Consider the following 1786-nt stretch of genomic DNA (forward strand, 5'->3'; position numbering starts at 1 on the left):
AACGATGTCATGGTGTTTGCAAACGATGTCATGGTGTTTGCAAACGAATGGTGGAGGTTTGTAAAACGATGTTGTTGTCCTGCGCAGTGTGAATGGAGGATACCTGTACATCACAATCATCTACAACTTGTCCGTGAGCCTGGCTCTCTACGCGCTCTTCCTCTTCTTCTTCGCCACCAGCGACCTGCTGCGACCCTACGAACCAGTGCTCAAATTTCTCACCATTAAGTCTGTCATCTTCTTGTCCTTCTGGCAAGGTGAGTTCATCCCTCCTATTGTTTTATTGTAGGGATGCATGATGTCATCGGCGTGGTATCGATACCGGCCGATATTAGCCATGAAGTTAAACATCGACCATTCCATCAAAATAACTCACGGATTTTGAATTTGACATTAAACATAAGCAAGTTGAAGTGTTGCATCATTTCCAGCATCTGCGTTTGGAAGCAGCCAAACTGGCAGAACATGCAGAATAATGTTTTAATTCCACAGCAGGAAAAGCTCTGACGTCTCTGTGAGTAGGTCTGGGGGACAAATGTCTGTATTGGTATCGATTATCGGCCAAATAAGTTTTAACATATTAAAATATTGGATATTTGTCCAAAAATCCAATATTGTGCACGTCTATTTTATTTATTTGTTTATTTTTGAATGACTAAACAGAGAAAACTGCATTTACTGCTGCAATTGTAGGAATGGTCCTTGCCATCCTGGAGCGATGCGGCGTCATTCCCAATGCTCTTTTCATCGATGGACAAGAAGTTGGTGCCGGCACGGTCGCAGCCGGCTGGCAGAACTTCATCATCTGCATTGAAATGTTCTTTGCTGCCATTGCCCTGCGGTACGCCTTCACCTGCACCGTCTATCAGGAGAAGAAAAGTGACGTTCCAGGTGAGATCAGTTTGTTCAGGAAGCTGGAAAATGACTGATCGTTGCATCTTACCCTTTAAATGATGCCGACGTGTTCTCAGCTGATCGCCCGTCTCCCTTGTACAATAGTGACAGTCCTGAACGTGTTCAAAGTGACGCAGCTGCAGTTCTGTTGGACCAGCACACCGACATTTAGCTCCAGTCTTCCAGTGGCCTTTACCAAGTGTTGGAAAGCCACAGCTTTCTCTCAAACCTGACAAACTACTGATGTAGACAGAAACACAAAGTCATTCCAAACATTTTACGTTTGGATGTTGTTCTAAATGTTGCCTTTGCTCCAGGTGGCTGCATGTTGGAGCAGCTCTGCTACTTTCATTCTGAGATTTTGCTTTTGGAAACTTTAATTCCTCTTTTTCTGGATGTAAATCACATTTGTTGGATGATTGTTTCCTCTGGTATCAGATGCTGTGCAGCTGGAAGGATTTTTACTGAAACTTTTTAGTTTTGGATATTTGTTATGATGCGTAACCATGGCAACAAGGCAGTTTTCTACAACAACAGCAGCTGATTAACATCTCAAAAGCTCAAATAATATCTCAACTACAGCCCCAAATCCCAGATGAGTTGAAAGGATGTTCTGTGGAAGCATTCCCATCTACCTGCCAGCTGTGCTCGGGTGTCATAGTTTACTTTAGAAAACCACTGTCACATATATCCAAAAAAGTTCAATCTGGTCCTCTGGACATTCAAAAAAACAAAAAACAAAACAAAGCAAAAAAAATCTAGAAACGTTTCGTCTCTCATCCAAGAGACTTCCTCAGTCTGAGGTGCTGTTTTCAGCTCAGTCTCTTAAATAGCACCTTCACAGAAGCTGAAAACAGCACCTCAGACTGAGGAAGTCTCTTGGATGAGAGAC

The 1786-nt window shown here is 42.9% G+C and overlaps 1 protein-coding gene across 1 annotated transcript in view; it reads left to right on the plus strand.

Moving 5' to 3' along the window:
- The window catches only part of tmem184a (transmembrane protein 184a), a 40364-nt gene that overhangs the window by 33080 nt on the left and 5498 nt on the right, over window positions 1-1786 (plus strand). The window contains exons 7-8 of the mRNA XM_037688772.1: window positions 88-257; window positions 694-891. Of these exons, the coding sequence (XP_037544700.1) occupies window positions 88-257; window positions 694-891 (368 nt within the window). The remainder of the gene's footprint in view (window positions 1-87; window positions 258-693; window positions 892-1786) is intronic.

This window comes from Nematolebias whitei, chromosome 15 (assembly GCF_014905685.2).
Source record: "Nematolebias whitei isolate Nwh7 chromosome 15, NemWhi1, whole genome shotgun sequence".
Taxonomy (NCBI): Eukaryota; Metazoa; Chordata; class Actinopteri; order Cyprinodontiformes; family Rivulidae; genus Nematolebias; species Nematolebias whitei.